Below are 26,165 nucleotides of genomic sequence, written 5' to 3'. Positions count from 1 at the left end.
AGTGTTCCTAGCCTCCCCCTCCCCTTGGGCCCAAGTTTCGGGCCGCGCCTACAACGGCGCAGTCCCGACCTGGACGCCCGTTTTTCGCGCCACAAAGTGCGCCAAAAAAACTTACAGATTCTCCGGCTCCCTGCTGGTCCTCTGGAGCCGGGCGCGGCGCAGCACGAGCTGTAGGGGGCGGAGCCAGGTCCCTGCACTGAAAACAGTGCCAGGACCTCTGCACATGCGCGCCACAGTGGGCGCACATGTGCAGTAGCTCCAGGCGCCCAAAACTGTGTGGGAGGGGCCCGAAGCACGCAGCCCCTAGCCCTGGACGAATGGCCTCATTGGGGCTGCGTGCATAAGGCTACCTCCCACGCCCAGCTCCTGCTTCCTCCCAACCCGACTCGACTCCCGCTCCCCCGCCCCGCCCCCCCCCGGACCGGACCCCGACACCGACCGGACTCTTTCTCCCCCCCCCCCCCCCCCCCCCCCGGACCCGACCCGAGCCCCCGGACTGGACCCTACCCGCGCTCCCGCTCCCTCCCCGCCGACCCGAACCGAACAGACCTCCCTCCCACCACCCCCCCGACCTGATCTGCGCTCTCGACCGCCCCCCACCGCCCAACCCGGACCGGACCCAACCTGACCTCCCTCCCCCCGCCCCTGACACGAACCCTTCCTCTCCCCTCCCCCGACCCGACCTCCCTCCGCCACCCGCCACCCGCCCCCCCCCCCCCGGACCCGACCCGCTCTCCCGACTCCGGACCCTGGACCCGACCCGACCCAATGACACCTACCTGTAAATCTGGTGCTGGGGATGGGCCCTGCCCGAAGTCTTGGGCCCGGCCCGTTTACCCTCCCTCCCCCTTCTCCTTTTCTCCCCCTCCCCTCTTCTCCTTTCCCCCCCTTCTCCTTCCCCCCTTCTCCTTTCCCCCCTTCCCCCCTCTCCTTCCCCCTTCTCCTTCCCCCCCTTCTCCTTCCCCTCCTTCTCCTTCCCCCCTTCTCCTTCCCCCCCTTCTCCTTCCCCCCCCTTCTCCTTCCCCCCCTTCTCCTTCCCCCCCTTCTCCTTCCCCACCTTCTCCTTTCCCCCCTTCACCTTCCCCCCCTTCTCTTCCCCTTCACCTTCCCCCTTCTCTTTCCCCTTCTCCTCCCCCCCTTCCCCTTCTCCTCCCCCCCTTCCCCTTCTCCTCCCCCCTTCCCCTTCTCCTCCCCCCTTCCCCTTCTCCTCCCCCCTTCCCCTTCTCCTCCCCCCTTCCCCTTCTCCTCCCCCCCTTCCCCTTCTCCTCCCCCCCTTCCCCTTCTCCTCCCCCCCTTCCCCTTCTCCTCCCCCCTTCCCCTTCTCCTCCCCCCTTCCCCTTCTCCTCCCCCCTTCCGCTTCTCCTCCCCCCCTTCCCCTTCTCCTCCCCCCCTTCCCCTTCTCCTCCCCCCTTCCCCTTCTCCTCCCCCCTTCCCCTTCTCCTCCCCCCCTTCCCCTTCTCCTCCCCCCCTTCCCCTTCTCCTCCCCCCCCTTCCCCTTCTCCTCCCCCCCTTCCCCTTCTCCTCCCCCCTTCCCCTTCTCCTCCCCCCCTTCCCCTTCTCCTCCCCCCTTCCCCTTCTCCTCCCCCCTTCCCCTTCTCCTCCCCCCCTTCCCCTTCTCCTCCCCCTTCCCCTTCTCCTGCCCCCCTTCCCCTTCTCCTGCCCCCCTTCCCCTGCCCCCCTTCCCCTTCTCCTGCCCCCCTTCCCCTTCTCCTGCCCCCCCTCCCCTTCTCCTGCCCCCCCCTTCCCCTTCTCCTCCTCCCCCCCTTCCCCTTCTCCTCCTCCTCCCCCCCTTCCCCTTCTCCTCCTCCTCCTCCCTTCCCCTTCTCCTCCTCCCCCCCCTTCCCCTTCTCCTCCTCCCCCCCTTCCCCTTCCCCTTCTCCTCCCCCCTTCCCCTTCTCCTCCCCCCCTTCCCCTTCTCCTCCCCCTTCCCCTTCTCCTGCCCCCCTTCCCCTTCCCCTGCCCCCCTTCCCCTTCTCCTGCCCCCCTTCCCCTTCTCCTGCCCCCCCTCCCCTTCTCCTCCTCCCCCCCCTTCCCCTTCTCCTCCTCCCCCCTTCCCCTTCTCCTCCTCCTCCCCCCCTTCCCCTTCTCCTCCTCCCTCCCTTCCCCTTCTCCTCCTCCCCCCCTTCCCCTTCTCCTCCTCCCCCCCTTCCCCTTCTCCTCCTGCCCCCCTTCCCCTTCTCCTGCTCCCCTTCCCCTTCTCCTCCTCCCCCCCCCCTTCCCCTTCTCCTCCTCCCCCCCCTTCCCCTTCTCCTGCCCCCCTTCCCCTTCTCCTCCTCCCCCCCTTCCCCTTCTCCTCCTCCTCCCCCCCTTCCCCTTCTCCTCCTCCTCCCCCCTTCCCCTTCTCCTCCTCCCCCCCTTCCCCTTCTCCTCCTCCTCCCCTTCCCCTTCTCCTCCTCCCCCCCTTCCCCTTCTCCTCCTCCCCCCCTTCCCCTTCTCCTCCTCCCCCCCTTCCCCTTCTCCTCCTCCCCCCCTTCCCCTTCTCCTCCTCCCCCCCTTCCCCTTCTCCTCCTCCTCCCGTTCCCCTTCTCCTCCTTTCCCCCTTCCCTCCCCTTCTCCCCCATCCCTCCCCCTTCTCTCCCTCCCCCTCTGTCTCCCTCCCTCCCCTCCCCTCCCCTGTCCCCCCTCTCTCCCTCTACCCCTCCCCTCGCTGTCAGAAACACAGACAGTGAGAGACACACACAGACAGAGAGATAGAGACACTGACAGAGACACACTGGGGGAGGGTGGGGAGGGGGGGCATCCCAGCATGCTGTTGGAGGGCTCCCGGTGCTGCAGTCGGTAAGTAGAAAATGTTTTATTTATTGATTTTTAAAAAAAAAAATTATTTCTTATTAATTTTTTTTGATTGATTTATTGGTTGATTTATTGATGTTTTTATCATTTATTATTGATGATGACTCTTTATTTGTAAAACTGAAGTGTTTAATGTTTGTAAACTTCCTTTTTAAACCCCCCCCCCCAGTTCCCTACGCCTGATTTGTAACCTACACCTGATTTTCTAAAGTGTAGACAAGGTTTTTTCGAGCGTACAAAAATCTTCACTTACTCCATTCTAAGTTAGTTTGGAGTAAGTTTTCACTGCCGAAACTTTGAAAACAGGCCTAAGTGGCCGGACACGCCCCCTTTTGAAAAAAAAATTCTGTTCTAACTGACTAGAACTGGAGCAAACTAAATGCCGAGAATTTGAATTTCTAAGATACTCCGTTCTACACCAGTTGCTCCAAAAAATCAGGAGCAACTGAGGCTGAAACTTGGGCCCCTTGTGTGCTCCCAAATCCTGGGAACCCCTCAAATATTGCTGTGATCTGATATCTTCCATCTGTCTGCTCCAAAGCCCTGAGAGCACCACCACCCCCCCTCAAAGCATTGTGGGAACCTGAGACCCCATCCCAGTGTTCTCAAATCCTAGGATTGCCCCCAGTACCAATACGTGTGTCTCTGGTAAAACTATGTAGTGTAGTACTCTGCCCTCACAGAGCAATCCACAGGAGATCTAGTAGTAATATTATATATAGTACACCTTTCCTGTCCATGACATGTTAACTGCCACACCAGACAGGTGCTGGAATGCATGTAACTTCGAAGTTAGTGAATACACCCAAAAAAACATTAAGCCAGGGTTATGAGCTGCAGCCTGAAGTTTAATAAAAATTTGACATTGTTTAACAGTAATTAAACTTCATGTCCTTAAGAGATCACCGATTCACCTTAACACCAGCATTCATGGTATTACGTGCTCCTTATAAAGCACTTACATGCACAACGCCAGAGAAGGTCCATTAGTAATACAGGTACGACATCCGGATCCTCGGGATTGAGTCCATTCCAGTTTTTGGAGTTTTCTGTATTTCACACAAGAAAATCAATAGTCTGAAATCCGGAATCCTTAAATCGACTCTGAGCCAGGTTTTGAGCGGTGAGATCCGAAATCCAGCAAAACCTGAAATCCGGCATAGATTCGGTTGAGGATTTCAGATTTCAGACTTGATTTTCTTGTCTGAAATCCGGAATCCTCGACCGAATCCATGTTGGATTTCGGGTTTTGCCTCAAAAATGTCCGGTTTTCGGACAATAATTCCGGATTCCAGACGACTGCATCAGCTGTGCGCAAAATGTCCGTTTTTTGGACAATTCCGGTTTTCGAAGCTCTGGATTCAGGACGTTGTACCTGTATAATAAAACTATACATAAATGCGTGCAGATGCCAAACTCTAAACATCACTGCAAATTATGTGCTTTTTTCAGACATTCTCAGTGACCGCACTGACGATATTTTCAACTAACTGTAAAAGGATGGCTATTGAGATATTTGAGCAGTCCATGCCCGTGGGAAGACAGTGGAGGGTAAATTATCGATCAGGTAATTGGATCACTCAAAAACTCTCAAATGCCTTGTTATGACATTAATTGTAATATTTGTTCCTTAGGAATGTTACAGTTATATATGCTGCCTTGTGCAGGTAAATGATAGAAGCATAGAATGATACAGCACAGAAGGAGGACATTCGGCCCATCGTGCCTGTGCCGGCTCCTTGCAAGAGCACACCAGCTGGTTCCACTCTCCCACCCTTTCCCCGTAGCCTGCAATTTTTTTTCTTTCAGGTACTTATCCAACTCCCTTTTGAAAGCAGTGATTGAGTCTGCCCCAACCACCCTCTCGGGCAAAGAGGATTTGTCAAACACATTTTGAAAGTCCATATACTCATCAACCGCACTATCCTCATCAACCCTCTCCGTTACTTCATTAAAGAATTTGATCAAGTTAGTCAAACATGATTTGCCTTCAATAAATCTGTGCTGACTTTAATTTATTAGCCCATACTTTTCCAAATGCCAATTAATTTTGTCCCAGATGACTGCCACAAAGTTTCTGCACCACTGACATTATGCTGACTGGCCTGTAGTTGCCAGGTTAATCATTCTCCCTTTTTTTAAACAGGGGTGTAACATTTCCAGTCCTCCGGCACCACCTCCATATCCAAGGAGGATTACAAAATTGTGGCCAGAGCCTCCTCAATTTCCACGTTACTTCCCTCAATGACCTAGGGTGCGTGTCATCCAAACCAGGTGGCTTTTCTACTTTGAGGACTGCCAACCTTTTAATTGTCCTCTTTATCTATTTTTATCCTTTCCAACATTGCTACTGTCTCCTCTTTTACTGCTATATTGGCAGCATCCTCCTATTTAATGAAGACAGCTGCAAATTTGGTATCTCAGCCATGCCCTCTGCCTCGACAAGAAAATCTCCAAATCTCCATTAAATGGCCCCACCCTTCCTTTGACTAGCCTTTTACTATTTCTATGTTTGTAAAAGCCTTTTGGGTTTCCTTTCATGCTTGTCACTCATTTATTCTCATGCTTTATCTCTGCCCCTCTCATACCCTTTTTTTTAGATTTCCTCTGTACTTTCTATATATATATATTATATATATATTTGTGGTTGAAGAATTTAGGGTTGCTTTTAACCCTGTCCGCCCAGCAAAAACTGAGTGGGCAGTTGAAATCGCTCAGGTTCCAATTTTGATCTGCTCTACTGAACAAGCAAGAGGGACACCCAGTAGAAACCGGGTAGGGTCTTCTTTAAATCTGCAGGCCAGGCTCTGATAACAACATCAAAGCCGAACTGCAATTTTAACCAGAGGTCTATGCGGAGAAGCCATTGTGGCTTTCCTGCCAGGCTAACCTAACAGAGGAGTCAGTGCAGAAGAGGCCCAAAATGGTAAATGTTTGTACTTAAATAAAAAAGAGATTGCTGGAAACACTCAGCAGGTCAGTCAGCATCTATAGTGACAGAAACAGAGTTCACGTTTCAGGTCGATGAACTTTTGTCAGTTCAGACGAAAGGTCATCAACCTGAAACGTTAACTCTGTTTCTCTCTCCACAAATGCTGCCTGACCTGATGAATATTTCTCGTATTTTCTGTTTTTATTTCAGATTTCCAGCATCCGCTGTATTTTGCTTTTGTATTAATGTTTGTACTTTTGGGGGATTTTCCTTGTGGGACCAGGAAAAGCAGAAGTGTTCCTCCAGGCCACACAAGGAAAATTTCTGCTACCCCTGCCCCAGGCTTTGCAACCCCGACCCCTGACCGTGAGGCCCATCTAATCCCCAGCAATCGACTTAGCTGAATGCCAGGAACTATTCCTGACCCCCCCCCCCCCCCCCCCAGCAGTCCCCACGACATCACTACTGTTAGTCTCTTGCCTGACATTCCGCTCTCACCCAACCGTCAGTTGTCATTTTCTGCAGGTTTTGGGCAAGAGACTGACGGGCCTATGCAGATGAGGCCAAGGATTTTAATATCTCCCATGCCTCTCACAGCTGAATTCAGGACCGTTTGCCGCTCAGCTCCACTTGACTAATACATCTTAAAAACAATTATTTGTTCAAACAATACCAGTCAAAATTGTTAGTCCAAAGTTTAGAAAATAATTGACTTTCAACAAAATATTGCTTGGACTCTCAGTTGGAATGTTGAATTTATCTAAACTGAATGTGTTATAAGCATTCATTCAAAGCTTGACTTTATGAATCTGTAACTGTGCTGTAAATATTCGAAACTGCTTGGCTTAGGAATGGAGAGATGACAGGACGAATCCCATAACAAAATAATTATAATATATTTTTTAAATATTCCTAATGTGGGAGGGAGGTGGGTTTCTTTCTGACACAATGGCCTGGATATTAAAGGGTGGGTTATGTGGGTGACGGGGGAAGTGCGGTGTTTTGGGAACTCCGGGTTTCCAGTGCGTCTTTTGGCCCAGGCAGTTTCCCTGTCCGGAGGTCAGCCTGATTGACAGACTTGGCTTCCAGTTGGGCGGGGGGGGCAGGCCGCAGGACCAGGTAGGTCTAATCTTTGACCCAGGTGGGGGCGGAGGGTGGGGGTGCGTGAGGAGTCCGATCCTTGGGAGATGGGAGGGTGGTCTAATCTACGACGCTGGGGGCCTTTGTATGGGGGAGGGTCTGATGATGGGAGAGCTTGGGGGGCTAGGAGAACTCCTCCTGGCCCACAAGCAATGCAGTGAAGGCACTTAGCTTCTACCCAAAGCTGTCCTCGCCTCACTTCAGCTGCTGAGTTTCCTGAGGCCTAGGAAACCCGATTGCAAATTGTAAAACCTGCACATCAGGTTAAATTAGAGGATGTTGGCCTCATTAAAAGATTTAAATTGCCAACCCATCTCCTGGGAGCGGGTTGGTTGCCGCCCCCCACCCCCTTGTCCCACCTCTGTACATCCTGGACATGGTCAGGCTGGAGGTGGTTAGGGGCCAGGGTTCAGATTTTTAAAATTTTTACATCTGACCCGAACCTAACCTATCCGCTTTGGTGTGCTAAAATTCTCCCCAATGTGTTCATGTTGAACCCAGTCCAGATTGATGAGATGAAAAAATCCACTCTCCCTCTTTGACTGAGTGCCATAGTGAAATGCGTTTGGCCAATATTGAATCAGTTCTCAGTGAGCTTGGGCTCAACGCACGAAATTGCTTGTCTTGCTGTCATAAGCTGTAAAGACATATGGGAATAGAAATGTAATTAACGTTGTGAAATCGAGGAAAGTTGAGGATCAGGACATAATGTGACACAGGAAAAGGACCAAGCCATTTCGTCTCACGAGCCTGATCCGCCACTCAATCAGATCATGGCTCATCTGTATCTCAACTCTATTTACTCACCTTTGAGAAGCCCGGGTTTCCAGTGTGTTTTTTGGCCCTGACAGGTTCCCTGCCCGGAAGTTAGCCTCATTGATAGACTTGGCTTCCAATCGGGCGGGGAGCACTCTGATATACTTTGCTATCCTTGGCAAACAGAAATTTATCAATCTCAATCTTGAAAATTTTAATTGATCCAGCATCCACAGCCTTTAGGAAGGGAAAGTTCCAGATTTCAACTAAACTTTGTGTGAAAAAATGTTTCCTGATTTCACTCCTGAAATAGTCCATGGCAGTATTTGAAGAAGAGCAGGGGAGATCTCCCAGTGTCCGAGCCAATCATCACTGAACCAACATCACTAAAACAGATGATCTGGTCACGTACCTCATTGCTATTTCGGAATCCTTGCTGAGCACAAATTGGAAGCCACGGTTTCCTACATTACAGCAGTGACTACACTTCATCAGCTGTCGAGCATTGTGCGATGACCTGAGGTTGTGAAAGGCGGTACAGGTGCAGTGTCGAGAATCTAGAGTTCCAGAATCCAGACTCCGGACCGATCGGTGGCAGGATCGTCCGGAATACATAAGAATATAAGAATTAGGAACAGGAGTAGGCCATCTAGCCCCTCGAGCCTGCTCCGCCATTCAACAATATCTGGCCGTGGACTCAGCTCCACATACCCGTCCGCTCCCCGTAACCCTTAATTCCCTTATTGGTTAAAAATCTATCTATCTGTGATTTGAATATATTCCATGAGCTAGCCTCAACTGCTTCCTTGGGCAGAGAATTCCACAGATACACAACCCTCTGGGAGAAGAAATTCCTTCTCAACTCAGTTTTAAATTGCCTCCCCCGTATTTTGAGGCTGTGCCCCCTAGTTCTAGTCTCCCCGACCATTGGAAACAACCTCTCTGCCTCTATCTTGTCTATCCCTTTCATTATTTTAAATGTTTCTATACGATCTCCCCTCATCCTTCTGAACTTCAGCGAGTAAAGATCTAGTCTACTCAATCTATCATCATAAGGTAACGCCCTCATCTCCGGAATCAGCCTCGTGAATCGTTTCTGTACTCCCTCCAAGGCTAGTATATCCGTCCTCCAGTAAGGTGACCAAAACTGCACGCAGTACTCCAGGTGCGGCCTCACCAATACCCTGAACAGTTGCAGCAGGACCTCCCTGCTTTTGTACTCCATCCCTCTTGCAATGAAGGCCAACATTCCATTCGCCTTCCTGATTACCTGCTGCACCTGCAAACTAACTTTTTGGGATTCATGCACAAGGGCCCCCAGGTCCCTCTGCACCGCAGCATGTTGTAATTTCTCCCCATTCAAATAATATTCCCTTTTACTGTTTTTTTTTCCCAAGGCGGATGACATCACATTTTCCGACCATTGTATTCCATCTGCCAAACCTTAGCTCATTCGCTTAACCTATCTAAATCTCTTTACAGCCTCTCTGTGTCCTCTACACAACCCGCTTTCCCACAAATTTTGTGCCATCTGCAAATTTTGTTGCACTACACCCTGTCCCCTCTTCCAGGTCATCTATGTATATTGCAAACAGTTGTGGTCCCAGTACCGATCCCTGTGGCACACCACTAACCACCGATTTCCAACCCAAAAGGGACCCATTTATCCCGACTCTCTGCTTTCTGTTAGCCAGCCAATTCTTGATCCATGCTAATATATTTCCTCTGACTCCGCGTACCTTTATCTTCTGCAGTATCCTTTTGTGTGGCACCTTATCGAATGCCTTTTGGAAATCTAAATACACCATATCCATCGGCACACCTCTATCCACCATGCTCGTTATATCAAAGAATTCCAGTAAATTAGTTAAACATGATTTCCCCTTCATGAATCCATGTTGCGTCTGCTTGATTGCACTATTCCTATCTCGATGTCCCGCTATTTCTTCCTTAATGATAGCTTCAAGCATTTTCCCTACTACAGATGTTAAACTAACCGGCCTACAGTTACCTGCCTTTTGTCTGCCCCCTTTTTGAAACAGAGGCATTACATTAGCTGCTTTCCAATCCGCTGGTACCTCCCCAGAGTCCAGAGAATTTTGGTAGATCATAACGAATGCATCTGCTATAACTTCCGCCATCTCTTTTAATACCCTGGGATGCATTTCATCAGGACCAGGGGACTTGTCCACCTTGAGTCCCATTAGCCTGTCCAGCACTACCTCCCTAGTGATAGTGATTGTCTCAAGGTCCTCCCTTCCCACATTCCCGTGACCAACAATTTTTGGCATGGTTTTTGTGTCTTCCACTGTGAAGACTGAAGCAAAATAATTGTTTACGGTCTCAGCCATTTCCACATTTCCCATTATTAAATCCCTCTTCTCATCTTCTAAGGGACCAACATTTACTTTAGTCACTCTCTTCCGTTTTATATATCGGTAAAAGCTTTTACTATTTGTTTTTATGTTTTGCGCAAGTTTACTTTCGTAATCTATCTTTCCTTGTATTCTTGTATTTTCTTGTATTCACTGGAGTTCAGAAGAATGAGAGGGGACCTCATAGAAACGTTTAAAATTCTGATGGGGTTAGACAGGTTAGATGCAGGAAGAATGTTCCCAATGTTGGGGAAGTCCAGAACCAGGGGACACAGTCTAAGGATAAGGGGTAAGCCATTTAGGACCGAGATGAGGAGAAACTTCTTCACCCAGAGAGTGGTGAACCTGTGGAATTCGCTACCACAGAAAGTTGTTGAGGCCAATTCACTAAATATATTCAAAAAGGAGTTAGATGAAGTCCTTACTACTAGGGGGATCAAGGGGTATGGCGAGAAAGCAGGAATGGGGTACTGAAGTTGCATGTTCAGCCATGAACTCATTGAATGGCGGTGCAGGCTCGAAGGGCCGAATGGCCTACTCCTGCACCTATTTTCTATGTTTCCTTTCTTTATTGCTTTCTTAGTCATTCTTTGCTGTAGTTTAAAATTTTCCCAATCTTCTAGTTTCCCTCTCACCTTGGCCACCTTATACGCATTGGTTTTTAATTTGATACTCTCCTTTATTTCCTTGGTTATCCATGGCTGGTTATCCCCTCTCTCACCGCCCTTCTTTTTCACTGGAATATATTTTTGTTGAGCACTATGAAAGAGCTCCTTAAAAGTCCTCCACTGTTCCTCAATTGTGCCACCGTTTATTCTGTGTTCCCAGTCTACTTTAGCCAACTCTGCCCTCATCCCACTGTAGTCCCCTTTGTTTAAGCATAGTACGCTCGTTTGAGACACTACTTCCTCACCCTCAATCTGTATTACAAATTCAACCATACTGTGATCACTCATTCCGAGAGGATCTTTTACTAGGAGATCGTTTATTATTCCTGTCTCATTCAATAGGACCAGATCTAAGATAGCTTGGTCCCTTGTAGGTTCTGTAACATACTGTTCGAAGAAACAATCCCGTATGCATTCTATGAATTCCTCCTCCAGGCTACCCCGTGCGATTTGATATGACCAATCGATATGTAGGTTAAAATCCCCCATTATTACTACCGTTCCTTTTTCACATGCCTCCATTATTCCCTTGATTATTGTCCGCCCCACCGTGAAGTTATTATTTGGGGGCCTATAAACTACGCCCACCAGTGACTTTTTCCCCTTACTATCTCTAATCTCCACCCACAATGATTCAACATTTTGTTCATTAGAGCCAATATCGTCTCTCACAACTGCCCTGATATCATCCTTTATTAACAGAGCTACCCCACCTCCTTTCCCTTGTCTATCCTTCCGAATTGTCAGATACCCCTGTATGTTTAATTCCTAGTCTTGGCCACCCTGCAACCACGTTTCTGTAATGGCCACCAAATCATACCCATTTGAAATTATTTGTGCCGTCAACTCATTTACTTTATTTTGAATGCTGCGTGCGTTTAGGTAGTGTTTTAAAACTAGTTTTTAAACCATGATTTTTAGTTTTGACCCCTCCTGCAGCCCCTTTATATTCTCATACATATTGTCCCTTCCTATCACCTTGTGGTTTACACTTACCCCAGTGCTACTCTGTTCTGTTGCCTCCTGCCTTTTGCATTCTTTCTTGGGATCCTGTTCATCTGTTCATCTCACCCACTCTAACGAGCTCAGAGCCCTCTCCTGGGTTCCAAATACTCCTCGCTTTGAGGCACTGAGCTTTCAGGCTTGCCTTTTTAATACACTTTGACCCTTTAGAATTTTGCTGTAGAGTGGCCCTTTTTGTTTTTTGCCTTGGGTTTCTCTGCCCTCCACTTTTACTCATCTCCTTTCTGTCTTTTGCTTCTGTCTCCATTTTGTTTCCCTCTGTCTCCCTGCATTGGTTCCCATTCCCCTGCCATATTAGTTTAACTCCTCCCCAACAGCACTAGCAAACACTCCCCCTAGGACATTGGTTCCGGTCCTGCCCAGGTGCAGACCGTCCGGCTTGTACTGGTCCCACCTCCCCCAGAACCGGTTCCAATGCCCCAGAAATTTGAATCCCTCCCTGCTGCACCACTGCTCAAGCCACATATTCATCTGCGCTATCCTGCGATTCCTACTCTGACTAGCACGTGGCACTGGTAGCAATCCCGAGATTACTCTTTTTGAGGTCCTACGTTTTAATTTAGCTCCTAGCTCCTTAAATTCGTCTCATAGGACCTCATCCCTTTTTTTTTAACCTATATCGTTGGTACCAATGTGCACCACGACAACTGGCTGTTCACCTAACTTTTCAGAATGTCCTGCACCTGCTCCGAGTCATCCTTGACCCTTGCACCAGGGAGGCAACATACCATCCTGGAGTCTCGGTTGCGGCTGCAGAAACGCATATCTATTCCCCTTACAATTGAATCCCCTATCACTATCGCTCTCCCACTCTTTTTCCTGCCCTCCTGTGCAACAGAGCTAGACATGGTGCCATGAACTTGGCTGCTGCTGCCCTCCCCTGATGAGTCATCCCCCTCAACAGTACTCAAAGCAGTATATCTTTTTTGCAGGGGAATGACCGCAGGGGACCCCTGCACTACCTTCCTTGCACTGCTCTTCCTGCTAGTCTTCCATTCCCCAGCTGGCTGTGGACCCTTCACCTGCGGTAAGACCAACTTGCTACACGTGCCACTCACGTCATTCTCAGCATCGTGGATGCTCCAGAGTGAATCCACCCTCAGCTCCAATTCCGCAACGCGGTCTGTCAGGAGCTGGAAGCGGATACACTTCCCGCACATGTAGTCGTCAGGGACACCGGAAGTGTCCCTGAGTTTCCACATGGTACAGGAGGAGCATATCACGTGACCGAGCTCTCCTGCCATGTCTTGACCCTTAGATATACCTAATTTGGCGACAACACTGTTCACGGGTTTATTACTGATATAAAAAATATAAAGAAAAGCTACTCACCAATCGCCAGCCAATCACTTGCCCCTTTGGCTGTGACGTCACCTTTTGATTTCTTTCTACTTCTTTTTTGCTTTTTCTCCCGGCTGGAGCTGCACAAGCTGGGCCTCTTGTCGGTCTCAGAATTCTGCTCCCGCCTCTCACCGACTGCCGCCTCTCCGACTCACCACGCTGGCCTCTTGTCGGTCTCAGAACTCTGCTCCCGCCTCTCGCCGACTGCCGCCTCTCCGACTCACCACGCTGGCCTCTTGTCGGTCTCAGAACTCTGCTCTCGCCTCTCCGACTCACCGTAAAATGTTCCGGAATCCGGACCCGCCGATGCTGCCCGACCTCGGACCTCGCCTCGTCACTGCTCGCCTCGCCCAAACAGCTCTTCCACGGCGGGGCCAGCCGGCCCAAACAACTCCTCGCGCGACCCACCCAAACAGCTCTTCCACAAAAGGGCTCGCCCGAACATCACCTCCTCGACGGGGCCCCGCCCGAACATCACCTCCTCGACGGGGCCCCGCCCGAACATCACCTCCACGGCGGGGCCCCGTCCGAACATCACCTCCACGGCGGGGCCCCGCCCGAACATCACCTCCACGGCGGGGCCCCGCCCGAACATCACCTCCACGGGGCCGGCCAGCCTGAACATCTCCGTGGCGGGGCCCCGTCTGACGATATCATTGATGGGACCGGTCGGGCCGAACAGCTCATCAACGGGGACTACCCCCCACCTCTTTTTGACATTCCGAAATCTGGAAATACCTGAACTTGGGTTAGGGTGTTTCCATCAGAGATAGAGAGAGAGAACGAACTTGTGGTGAAACAATGGAGGAAAGGAGAATAATCATCATAGGCAGTCCCTCGCAAGATTTGCTTCCATTCCAAAAGTGAGTTCTCGGGTGACTGAACAGTCTCTGTCACAGGTGGGTCAGACAGTCGTTGGAGGAAAGGGTGGGTGGGGAGTCTGGGTTGCCATACGCTCCTTCCGCTGCCTGTGCTTGTTTTCTACATGCTCTCAGCAATGAGATTCGAGGTGCTCAACGCCCTCCTGGATGTTCTTCCTCCACTTAGGGTGGGCTTGGGCCAGGGACTCCCAGGTGTTGGTGGGGGTGTTGCACCTTATCAAGGAGGCTTTCCTCTGCCCACCTGGGGCTCGCTTGCCGTGTAGGAGTTCCGAGTAGAGCGCTTGTTTTGGGAATCTTGTGTCCGGCATGCGGACAATGTGGCCCACCAAACGGAGCTAGTTGAGTGTGGTCAGTGCTTCGATGCTGGGGATGCTGGCCTGATCGAGAACACTGACGGTGCGTCTGTCCTCCCAGGAAATTTGCAGGATCTTGCGGAGACATCGTTGGTGGTATTTCTCCAGCGATTTGAGGTGCCTACTGTATATGGTCCACAGCTCTGACCCATACAGCTCTGAGGAGGGTGGGTATCACTACAGCCCTGTCGACCATAAGCTTGGTGCCAGATTTGAGGGCCTGATCTTCAAACACTCTCTTCTGAAGGCGGCTGAAAGCTGCGCTGGCACACTGGAGGCGGTGTTGAACCTCGTCATCGATGTCTGCCCCTGCTGATATTAAGCTCCCGAGGTATGGAAAGTAGTCCTCATTGTCCAGAACCGTGCCATGGATCTTGATGACTGGGAGGCAGTGCTGTATGGCGGGGTCAGGTTGGTGGAGGAGCTTTGTCTTACGGATGTTTAGTGTAAGGCCCATGCTTTTGTACGCCTCGGTGAAGATGTTGACAATGACTTGGAGTTCAGCCTCTGAATATGCGCAGACGCAAGCGTCGTCTGCGTGCTGTAGTTCGACGACAGAGGATGGAACAGTCTTGGATCTGGCCTGGAGGCGACAAAGTTTGAACAGGTTCCCACTGGTTCTATAGTTTAGTTCCACTCCAGCGGGGAGCTTGTTGAGTGTGAGGTGGAACACTGCATTGAGGAAGATCGAGAAGAGGGTTGGTGCGATGACACAGCCCTGCTTGACCCCAGTTCGGACGTTGATTGAATCTGTGGTGGATCCGTTGGTCAGGATCACGGCTTACATGCCATCGTGGAGCAGGCGGAGGATGGGGACAAGCTTTTGGGGGCAGCCGAAACGGAGGAGGCCGCTCCATAGTCCCTCGCGGTTAACAGTGTCAAAGGCCTTTGTAAGGTCAAAAAGGGCCATGTACAAGGGTTGGTGCTGTTCCCTGCATTTCTCTTCCAGTTGTCGCGCCGCAAAGATCATGTCCGTTGTACCCCGTGGTGGACGGAATCCGCACTGTGACTCCGGGAAGAGCTCCTCAGCCACAGGGAGAAGATGGTTGAGGAGGATTCTAGCAATGACTTTTCCAGTGGCTGATAACAGTGAGATTCCTCTCTATTTGCCGCAGTCGGACTTGTCCCCTTTTTTAAAGATGGTCACGATTACTGCATCTCAGATCTCCTGGAATGCTCTCCTCCTTCCAGATGAGAGAGATGAGGTCATGCATTCGTGCCGATAGTGCCTCTCCGCCATACTTTAGTGCCTCAGCTGGGATTCCATCCGCTCCCGATGCCTTGTTGTTCATGAGCTGACGGATGGCCTTTTCTACCTCATGCAGGGCTGGGGTTTTGCTGAGATGGTGGCGGGTAGCATGCTGCGGGATGGAGTCGAGGAGACTCATGTCAAAGGCAGAGTCTCGATTAAGGAGATCTTCGAAGTGCTCCTTCCAGCGGGTCCTGATTGCCTTGGTGTCTTTAATGAGTGTCTCCCCGTTATTGGCCAGCAGTGGGTTGGGGCATTGGATCTTGGGTCGTAGGTGGACTTGACTGTGGTGAAGAATCCTCGCACATCATGGCTGTCGGCCAGCTGCTGAATCTCCTGTACTTTCTCCACCCACCATCTATTCTTTAGGTCGTGGGTTTTTGGTTGGACCTCGGCCTTTAGCCGCCTGTAAAGCTGCTTTGCTGCTCCCAAGTTGGGTCGTTGCTTTAGGTTCAGAAATGCCTTGAGCTTGCGATTTATTAGCTCTTGGATCTCCTGGTCATTCCCATCAAACCAGTCCTGGTGTTTCCTGGTTAAGTAACCGAGCGTCTTTTCGTAATCACTGGTTATGGTGGCCTGGAGGGCAGACCAAGATCTGTGGGCACTCTGCGTCTTGGGGTCGTCAGGCTAGCAGTGAGGCGCTAGCTGTATAGGGCTCTCTTTGCTGGGCCTTTTAATGCCCTGGCATTGATATTTCTGTTGCAATCGTCGCTTCATGTCACGACATTTCAAATGATAAGAATTTGATAAATAGTATCTTATTAGGAATGATGAGTTTGAATGGTATACATTCTAGAATTCAGGGTAGGTTATAAAATTTATGAATGAAACTAATAGTTGAATGGAGTAATTGCTAAACATATTTGGTTTGTTTAACCATTTCTCCCACCAAATCATCTGGTTGAGTCAAATATGGCATAATTCGGGTATCCTCCAAATCTCCACTGTTAAACATTGAAGATACCCTACAGGTAACTAGGTTCTGTTTTTCAAATGAAGTGTGAATAATAACTGTTTTTTCATTTCAGTTGAGCTCTCCAGTAAACCCAATGAATATGCAACTGCTGCTGTACAGACTGTGATTGGTCAAGTTCTAGAGGGAATTCAACCACTTCCAGAAGATGCTCAAACCATTCCATTAACAGCGGCCTTGACTGCTTTTATGGAGGCCTGGATGGATCATATACTGAAACAAAAGATAACATTTAGGTCATCTTCCAAGTAATTTTATTAAATGTTGTATATCCTGTGAAAAATTAGTATTTCAAAGCTTGTCTCTATCATACTCAATTTTATCTGGGCAAGGCAAACATCACAACTGGCTAGAAAGCACTCCAATTCCAAAATATTTTATTATTGGTAATACTAATACTTTTAGCAACTATTATACAACAAAATAACAACTGATGGTGGATGTGTGCTAAAAAGTTGTAATACACTGACTATTTGAGTAACATTTTTTCCCTCCAGTATTAAACTTTCCCATTCATGCTTTGCCATTGGAATCATGTTACTTGTGCCAAAATGTTCATACTACCCCACTACAATTGTTGCTTTTTGATGTATGATTCAATGCTGCATGAAAATAATTTACAATATTCTCCTCCCCCTCTTATGATTGGAATCCAGAGTTCTAAGGGCATCAGCTAACCAGAAAATAATTTACTGACATACTGTTTCACACTGTTGTATGTTATATTACTTTCTAAAGGCCCTGGATTGCAAAAATGAAAAAAATAAATACAGATGTTTCTATAGTCGTACACCTCTCCCGCTATCTCAGCCCATCTGCTGCTGAAACTCGCCTTCATGCCTTTGGTCAGCTCCAGACTCGATAACTCTAATGCTCTCCTCCCACTCTCCATAAACTTCAGTTCATTCAAAACTTTTATTATCCGCCTATTATCGCAGACCAAATCACATTCGCTTATCACCCAAAAAATCTCATTTTTGCATTTAAATTCCTTCATGGCCTCACATCTTCCTATCTCTGAAACCTTATCCAGTCTTACAACTCCCCTCACCACCCACCCCCCCCCTCCCCCCCACCCAAGCTTTCTGTTCCTGTCACTCTGGCCTCTTATTCATCCCCTCTCCCTTTTTATCGCCATAGGTAGCTATGCCTTCAGCTGCCTCGATCCCACTCTCTGGAATTCCCTTTTTAAACCCCTATGTCCCTTCACCTCCCTCTCCCTGTAAGACACTCCTTAAAACTTGCCTCTTTTACTAAGTTATTGCTCACCCCTCTTCATCTTTGGCTTGGTCTCCATTTTTCCTCATGCCTTGTGATGTGCTATATAAATTCTTTTTTAATTTATTGATTCTTGAGATGTGTAGGCGTCGCTTGTGAGGCTGACATTTATTGTCCATCCTGAAGTTCACTTGTAAAATTGAGTGGCTTGCTAGGCTACTTTAGAGGGCAGTTACGAGTCAACCATATTGATGTGGGACTGGAGTCACATGTAGGTCAGACTGAGTAACAGCAGCTTTCCTTCCCTAAATGACATTAGTGAACCAGTTGTGTTTTTACGACAATCCGCCAGCTTCATGGTCACTTTTACTCATACCAGCTTTTTATTTCCAGATTTTATTAAACTGAATTAAAATTCCCAAACTGCCATGGTGGAATTTGAACTCACATTAAGTAACATAAACACACCTTTAAATGCAAGTTGTTGTCTATTGTTGTTAAACCCGTGTATCCACCTGTGTCTTTTATTAAATAATGATAAACAGACACTATGACTCTGAAAGTTCAGGTTATTTACTTGCATCTATTTTCTTGCTATAAACTATTTCAGTTTAAGATGGGTAATGATAATTTTATTCTAGTAGGATATATATATGCTTGTGTATTTATTATAACATCATAACAAATGTAACTGTTGTATTACATTGTGAATTTGTTTGTGTTCTTTAGTCTCCAGGGTGCCTTGCAGCTGAAGCAGGATTTTGACATGATCAGAGAGTTCATCCGTTCAGATGAATGTCAACTCTCAATGGAAATCAGGCAGGCTCTCCTTTCTCTCCATGTCTTCCATCAAGTGGACAATGCCATTATTTGCCTCCTTCAGCAACCTACCAGGAAGGTCTATATTCCATCGAACACCTGGGAGCCATTCAGGAGATGCTGTACGTGTTAGTAATTTTCTATTATTTGTAAGTTCTGACTTAATCCTGTGTATTTGTGAAATAGGTTATATGGTTTCCTCCAATACATGATGTCTATATTTGCTCAGTGGTTTTGGAGGAAACCAGAGAAACAGGCAATATACAAAACAGAGCAAGTTAGCGTTGATTAGTGCTGCACAATAACAAACACAAGAAATAGGAGCAGGAGTAGGCCATTTGACCCCTTGAGCCTGCTCCGCCATTTAATAAGATCATGGCTGATCTGAATCTGATCTGCCTCGCCTGAATGGTCGGAGTTCTTTTATAGAACTCGCTAACAGACCTGCTTTGCACTTGACATGAGATGGTGACAAAGGGGTGCAATAATCAACTGACGGCGACCCGTTTCTCACCTGAAAATCAGTCGGCGAGTGGGGGCCATTTGATTGATGCCCAAGACCCATCCAGAGTCATTTTCAGTTAGGGCTGTAAATGGATGAACAGCCACTCACCTCAAATGGGTGCAAGGCTGCTGAAATAGGCACATCGGGGTCCTACGATGATCCGACCAATGGGTGGAGCATACACTGCGAGCTCCGTCTATTTAGACCAGCCATTGAGTGATCTAACCAGCAGTGCTTAAAGGGACCTTCGGATGATGCTCCATAAGGACAAAGAAATGTTTTATTTTGTAGGACCAGGCTTTTGGAACAAGCGGGCAGTTCCTAAGCTCAGAAAAACAACTATGGCTGGCACCGACCAGTTTGAGGTTCCCCTAAGGGCAGTCACTCTCACCTCACCTCTGGAATTCACCTCTTGTGTATATGTTTGGACGAACATTGTAATGGGGTCTAGACTGAGCTATCAGTGAGTAGGTTATTGGCGAGTAAGAGCCACTTGATAGCATTTAAAGACTCCTCCCTTCACTTTGCTGACGATTGAGAGGAGATTATAGACCGGTCAGCCTGACCTCAGTAGTGGGTAAAATGATGGAATCAATTATTAAGGATGTCATAGCAGTGCATCTGGAAAATGGTGACATGATAGGTCCAAGTCAGCATGGATTTGTGAAAGGGAAATCATGCTTGACAAATCTTCTGGAATTTTTTGAGGATGTTTCCAGTAAAGTGGACAAAGGAGAACCAGTTGATGTGGTATATTTGGACTTTCAGAAGGCTTTCGACAAGGTCCCACACAAGAGATTAATGTGCAAAGTTAAAGCACATGGGATTGAGGGTAGTTGCTGACGTGGATTGAGAACTGGTTGTCAGACAGGAAGCAAAGAGTAGGAGTAAACGGGTACTTTTCAGAATGGCAGGCAGTGACTAGTGGGGTGCCACAAGGCTCTGTGCTGGGGCCCAGCTGTTTATATTGTACATTAATGATTTAGACGAGGGGATTAAATGCAGTATCTCCAAATTTGCGGATGACACTAAGTTGGGTGGCAGTGTGAGCTGCGAGGAGGATGCTATGAGGCTGCAGAGTGACTTGGATAGGTTAGGTGAGTGGGCAAATGCATGGCAGATGAAGTATAATGTGGATAAATGTGAGGTTATCCACTTTGGTGGTAAAAACAGAGAGACAGACTATTATCTGAATGGTGACAGATTAGGAAACGGGAAGGTGCAACGAGACCTGGGTGTCATGGTACATCAGTCATTGAAGGTTAGCATGCAGGTACAGCAGGCGGTTAAGAAAGCAAATGGCATGTTGGCCTTCATAGCGAGGGGATTTGAATACAGGGGCAGGGAGGTGTTGCTACAGTTGTACAGGGCCTTGGTGAGGCCACACCTGGAGTATTGTGTACAGTTTTGGTCTCCTAACTTGAGGAAGGACATTCTTGCTATTGAGGGAGTGCAGCAAAGATTCACCAGACTGATTCCCGGGATGGCGGGACTGACCTATCAAGAAAGACTGGATCAACTGGGCTTATATTCACTGGAGTTCAGAAGAATGAGAGGGGACCTCATAGAAACGTTTAAAATTCTGACGGGTTTAGACAGGTTAGATGCAGGAAGAATGTTCCCAATGTTGGGGAAGTCCAGAACCAGGGGTCACAGTCTGAGGATAAGGGGTAAGCCATTTAGGACCGAGATGAGGAGAAACTTCTTCACCCAGAGAGTGGTGAACCTGTGGAATTCTCTACCACAGAAAGTAGTTGAGGCCAATTCACTAAATTTATTCAAAAGGGAATTAGATGAAGTCCTTACTACTCGGGGGATCAAGGGTTATGGCGAGAAAGCAGGAAGGGGGTACTGAAGTTTCATGTTCAGCCATGAACTCATTGAATGGCAGTGCAGGCTAGAAGGGCTGAATGGCCTGCTCCTGCACCTATTTTCTATGTTTCTATGTTTCTAAGGGGGAAGCCATTTAGGACTGAGATGAGGAGGAATTTCTTCACCCAGAGAGTGGTGAACCTGTGGAATCCTCTACCACAGAAAGTTGTTGAGGCCAATTCACTAAATATATTCAAAAAGGAGTTAGATGAAGTCCTTACTACTCGGGGAATCAAGGGGTATGGTGAGAAAGCAGGAATGGGGTACTGAAGTTGCATGTTCAGCCATGAACTCATTGAATGGCGGTGCAGGCTCGAAGGGCCTATTTTCTATGTTTCTATGTTTCTATGATGTGGCAGTAATTGGCCCTGTTCAATTTGTCCTCTTTTTTGTAAAGATGACATACCTGGGCAATTTTTTACATTAACGAGTAAATGCCAGTATTGTAGCTGTAATGGAGCAGGTTAGCTAAGGGAGTGGCTAGTTTTGGGGCACAGGTCTTCAGCAGTACATCTGGGATATTGTCAGGGCCTGATGCCATTGCTGTTTCCAGTGCACTCAACTATTTCTTGATACCATGTGAAATGAATCAAATGGGCTGAAGATGGCCTCTGTGATGGGGGGCACCTCAGGAGGAGGCTAAGAAGGATCATTCTACCACCACTTCTGGCTAAAGATGGTTTTGAACGCTTCAGCCTTGTCTGTTGCACTCATATGCTGGCTCCACCATCCTTGAGGATGGGGATGTACATGGAGCCTCTTTTTCATCCCTTTGGGTGCTTAATTGTCGAGGACTTCTCTCAAATGGATGTAGCAGGACTGCAGAGCTTTGGCCTGGCCGGTTGTAGGATCACCTTGGCTCTATCCATAGTATTATGCTTACGCTTTTTAACATGCATGTAGTCCTGTATTGTAGCTTCACTAGGTTGGTACTTCATTTTTAAGGTGCGCCTGGTACTGCTTGTTAAACTAGGGTTGGTCATCTGGCTTGATGGTGATGGAAGAGTGAGAGATATGTCAGGCCATTGGGTGGAGTACAATGTTCATCTCTATTTTTTATTTATTTATTTATTTGTTCACGGGATGTGGGCGTTACTGGCAAGACTGGCATTTAGTGCCCATCTCTAATTGCCTTCTAGAAGGTGGTGGTGAGCCACCTTATTAAACCGCTGCAGTCCTTGCGGTGAAGGTACTACCACAGTGCTGACTTTGTTATAGCGGTTTGGTACGACTGAGTGGCTTGCTTGGCCAATTCAGAGGGCAGTTAAGAGTCAACCACATTGCTGTAGATCTGCAGTCACATAGGTCAGACCAGGTAAGGGTGGATGGTTTCCTTCCCTAAAGGACATTAGTGAACCAATTGGGTTTTTATGACAATCTGGTAGTTTCATGGTTACCATTACTGATGCTAGCTTTTTTTTTAAATTGCAGATGAACTGAATTTAAATCCCCCTACTGCCGTGGTGGGATTTGAACTCGCGTCTCCAGATTATTAGTCCAAGCCTCTGGATTAATAGTCCAGTAATGTAACACTATGCTACTGTACTGTATAATGAAGCAGTCTATGCCCGCATGCAGCAATACCTGAACAACATTCAGGATTGGGCTAATACATGGCAAGTAAAATTCCTGCCACAGAAATACCAGGCAATGACTATCTCCAACGAGAGAGTCTAACCATCTCGTCTTGATCTTCAGTGGCATTCCCATCACCAAATCCACCACCCTCAACATCCTGGGGGTCACCATTAACCATGAACTCAACTGGACTAGCCATATAAGTACCCTCCACTAATCTTCTCAAGGGAAACTCGGTATGGGCGATAAATGCTGGCCTTGCCATCGACCCCCATAACCTGAGACAAAAAATAATTTTTAAAGAGAAGACATCGGAATTAAAACGAATTAAAATTGCCATACAGAGGCAGGTTTACATTTTATATGAATGCTCAACGTATACTGTGAATAAAATTGGTGAGCTAAAGCCACAAATTGCATTGGGGTTATAATATAATAGCATGAACAGATACGTGATTTAGGCTAGGACAGGATTCTGAGCTGAACTTTCCTGGTTACACTATAATAGGAGGGATGGAATAGAAAAAAGTGGAGGAGGGGCGACAGTATTCAAATATTCCATTATAGCACTAGGAATTTAGATGGAGTTAAGGAATAAAAAGAGAACTCTTACTCTATTGGGAGTATATTATAGATCACTGAACAGTGAAGAGGGGAGAGGAAGAGATTGTGAACAGATTAGAGGAAAATGAATTAATAACAGAGCCATAATGGGTAACTTTAATTATCCAAAGATAGGAGTAAAAGTAATCTAACTGACAAAGTAGGCTTTCTACAATAATTCCAGGGCACTGACTCTGGCCTCTCCCCACCGACGCCCCACGCTCTGGAATTCACTCCCTAAACCTCTTTGCCTTTCTACCTCCCTCGCAAGACCATCCCAGCAACGCAGCCTACGATTTACCGTGAGCAGTGCTACTAGAGATCTGCTCATTTTAAAAGTATTGGCCATTTAAGTTTTTTGCATGTACAGGTGGTACTTCTCCAGTCCGGGACTCTTTAGTCCAGAAACATCCCTGGTCCGGCATCATTTCCGGCGGGGATGGCGACGTCCCACGCTGTTCATGGAGGTTCTTGCGCTGTACATGGAGGTAAGCGGGCGGGGCAAGGGAAGGGAAGGGCAGGTGGCTGACTGATGCGCCGAGGATTGAAAAAAACGGAGATTCTGAGCAACGATATGCAGCACAGTAGGCTTCTGCGCAGCGCATGCACAGAACGCATCCGGATCATTGTCGGCAGCGTTGTCAGCAGTTGCCTCCAGAAAAAGAGCGGCAAAACAGCATCATGAGCGAGGAAGGCCTGAGATTTCAGCCTGATGTAAGGCTGCTTCTCTTATCCCCATTGCCTCTAGTGTTCCCTCCGAGGTCGAGTCGGTGGGCTGTGTCCTGGGGCTGGCTGCTCCTCTTATCCCCACTGCCTCTGGTGTTCTCTCCTAGGTCGGATCGGCACGGAGAGGGAGCGAGGCCCGAGATTTGCAGCCGGAGCGTGGCGGAGGCGTTCAGGAGCCCGAGCGCTGACATCAGGACCCGGTAAGTCTAGGGTTGGCGTGACCACCCGTGGTCCAGAAAATTCTCTGGTCTGGCACCGGTCAGGTTCCAACGCTGCTGGACTGGAGAGGTACAACCTGTATATATTTATATTTAGGTTCAGACAAACTTAACATTAGGTTACTGTCACAAAAATATTTAATTTTATCCAGTTGGTGGCTGGATTTATTCATTGACTTGAGTTATCAGAAGGTAGTGAAAACTATTGGTAACTTCACAGTGAAAGATAAGGTAGACCAGCTATTGCCTGCAGACAGAAAAGATTGTAAGAAAGAAAAGGACTGCATTTATAAAAGTAATTGATAAAATAATAGCTTACAACTCTTATTATTTTGTCTACTTGAGGAGTTGGATAAAAGAAGGCATTATATATATCACAGTTAGATTATTTGCTTGATCATTGTTTAATAAAGTTGCTTGAAATCTTAAATCAAATACAAGGTTTATATACAAAAGCAAAATAGTGCGGCTGCTGGAAATGTGAAATAAAAACAGAAAATGGTGGAAATACTCAGCAGGTCAGGCAGCATCTGTGGCGAGAGAAACAGAGTTAATGTTTCAGGTCGATGACCTTTTGTCAGAACTGGAAAAAGTTAGAGATGTAACAGATTTTAAGCAAGTGCGGGGAGAGGAGAGGGCAGAACAGAATGGAAGGTCTGATAGGGTGGAAAGCAGGAGTGATTAAATGACAAAAGGGATGATGGTGCAAGGCAAAAGGAGATGGTCATAGAACCATAGAAAATGGGAGCAGTAGTAGGCCATTCGGCCCTTCAAGTCTGCACCGCCAAGCAACACGATCATGGCTGATCCTCCATCTCAACACCATATTCCCGCTTTTCCCCCATACCCCTTGATGCCCCTTGTTTCTAGAAATCTATCTCCCTTTTAAATATATTCAGTGACTTTGCCTCCACAGCCTTCTGTGGTAGAGAATTCCACAGGTTCATCATCCTTTGAGTGAAAACATTTCTCCTTATCTCAGTCCTAAATTTCCTACCCCGTATCCTGAGACTGTGACCCCTTGTTCTCGACTTCCCAGCCAGGGGAAACCTCCTCCCCACATCCAGTCCATCCAACTCAATCAGAATTTTATACGTTTCAATGAGATCCCCTCTCATTTTTCGAGAAAGTCTAGTGAATACAGGTCTAGTCGACCCAATCTCTCCTCACACGACAGTCCTGCCATCCCAGGGATCAATCTGGTGCACCTTCGCTGCACTCCCTCTATGGCAAGTATATTGTTTCTTGGGTAAGGAGACCAAAACTGCACAATACTCCAGGTGCGGTCTCACCAAGGCTCTGTAAAACTAGGAAGACATATTTGCTCCTGTACTTAAATCCTCTTGCAATGAATGCCAACATACCATTTGCCTTCCTAACTGGTTGTTGTACCTGCATGTTTGCTGTCAATGACTGATGTATAAGGCCACCCAGGTCCCTCTGTATATCGGCTTGGGAAGTGTGATCACCATTTAAATAATGCTTTGTCCTTATATTTTTCCTGCCAAACTGGATACCTTCACATTTATCCACGTTGTACTGCATCTGCCATGTGTTTGCCCACTCACTCAACCTATCTAAATCACTTTGCAGCGTCTTTGCATCCTCTTCACAACTCACAATCCCACCTAGTTTTGTGTCGTCAGCAAACTTCGAAATATTACATTTGGTTCTCTCATCCAAATCATTTATATATATTGTGAATAGCTGGGGCCCAAGCACTGATCCCTGTGGTACCTCACTAGTCACTGCCTGCCACCCCGAAAAAGACCCGTTTATTCCTACTTTCTATTTCCTGTCAGTTAACCAATTTTCAATCCATGCCACAACATTACTCCCAATCCTATATGCTTTCATTTTGCACACTAACCTCTTATGTGGGACTTTATCAAAGGCCTTCTAAAAATACACTACATCCACTGGTTCTCCCTTATCTATTCTATCAGTTACATCCTCAAAAATCTCCAGTAGGTTTGTCAAACATGATTTTCCTTTCATAAATCCATGTTGACTTTGTTTAATCCTATTGATATTATCTAAGTATGCCTTTATCACATCCTTTCTAATAGACTCCAGCATTTTCCCTACTACTGATGTCAGGCTAACCGGTCTTGTAGTTCCCCGTTTTCTCTCTCCCTCCTC

General features: G+C 47.8%; 1 protein-coding gene across 6 annotated transcripts in view; it reads left to right on the top strand.

Annotated features, from left to right (window-relative positions):
- The window catches only part of ccdc142 (coiled-coil domain containing 142), a 192,698-nt gene that overhangs the window by 153,163 nt on the left and 13,370 nt on the right, over nucleotides 1-26,165 (top strand). For 4 of the 6 annotated variants that reach the window (XM_070866893.1, XM_070866897.1, XM_070866896.1 and 1 more), the window contains 4 exons: nucleotides 4,246-4,360; nucleotides 16,540-16,720; nucleotides 18,432-18,643; nucleotides 23,913-24,005. In XM_070866893.1, the coding sequence (XP_070722994.1) occupies nucleotides 4,246-4,360; nucleotides 16,540-16,720; nucleotides 18,432-18,643; nucleotides 23,913-24,005 (601 nt within the window). Of the gene's footprint in view, nucleotides 1-4,245; nucleotides 4,361-16,539; nucleotides 16,721-18,431; nucleotides 18,650-23,912; nucleotides 24,006-26,165 lie in introns of all 6 variants that reach the window. The other 2 variants (XM_070866895.1, XM_070866894.1) reach the window with 2 other exon arrangements.

The sequence above is a fragment of the Pristiophorus japonicus genome, chromosome 2 (assembly GCF_044704955.1).
Source record: "Pristiophorus japonicus isolate sPriJap1 chromosome 2, sPriJap1.hap1, whole genome shotgun sequence".
NCBI lineage: Eukaryota > Metazoa > Chordata > Chondrichthyes > Pristiophoridae > Pristiophorus > Pristiophorus japonicus.
This window is presented reverse-complemented; position numbering and strand designations above follow the sequence as displayed.